At 66.9% G+C, this 553-nt stretch overlaps 1 protein-coding gene across 2 annotated transcripts in view; it reads right to left on the bottom strand.

The window, feature by feature from the left end:
• The window catches only part of TPD52L2 (TPD52 like 2), a 22,767-nt gene that overhangs the window by 6,230 nt on the left and 15,984 nt on the right, over window positions 1-553 (bottom strand). For both annotated transcript variants that reach the window (XM_006167078.3, XM_006167077.3), the window contains one exon: window positions 389-419. In XM_006167078.3, the coding sequence (XP_006167140.1) occupies window positions 389-419 (31 nt within the window). The remainder of the gene's footprint in view (window positions 1-388; window positions 420-553) is intronic.

The following is a 553-nucleotide window of genomic DNA, read 5'->3' as shown; positions in this document are numbered from 1 at the left end:
GCCGAGCTGCGCAGGTCAGAGGGAGCCCACCCACATCGGCCACCAGGAAAGGGCCAGCCACCACGAGAGGCAGGACCCCGACTGTGGGGCAGAGGGCTGGCAAGCCCGTGCTGCGTCTAACCACACATCCGGATTCTTCTGCGCAGGAAGTGAAAGCCCGGAGGCCTGCAGAGCTGAGGGGTCAGGTCAAAGGACAGCAAAGGACAACACGGGGCAGCAGAGCACGGAGGCCCCAGGAGCAGGCCGGCACCGCTGTCCTTTCACAGCCGGCCACCTCCCTGCTGAGGCCTCCAGGGGCCAGGACATCAAGGACACCCGACCAGAGCCTCCTCAAGAACACGAGCTCCGACCAAGCAGCCAGGGTGGCAGGCCCAGCCTCGGGGGTTCCACGAACATCTCCGAGAGACCACAGAGCCTCGCTACCTTCAACAGCCTGAGTCAGGCTAGGGAAGCGCAGGACGGGCCCCTGGGACACAGGAAGGGCAGGTGTGATGGCAGGAGCCACCCCCCACCCAGCCCTGAGCGCGCGCGACAGGCGCTACCTCACGGGCGG

Source organism: Tupaia chinensis, unplaced genomic scaffold (assembly GCF_000334495.1).
Source record: "Tupaia chinensis unplaced genomic scaffold, TupChi_1.0 Scaffold144472_1, whole genome shotgun sequence".
Classification (NCBI taxonomy): Eukaryota; Metazoa; Chordata; class Mammalia; order Scandentia; family Tupaiidae; genus Tupaia; species Tupaia belangeri.
The sequence above is the reverse complement of the archived record's forward strand: the minus strand, read 5'-3'. Positions and strand labels throughout refer to the sequence as shown.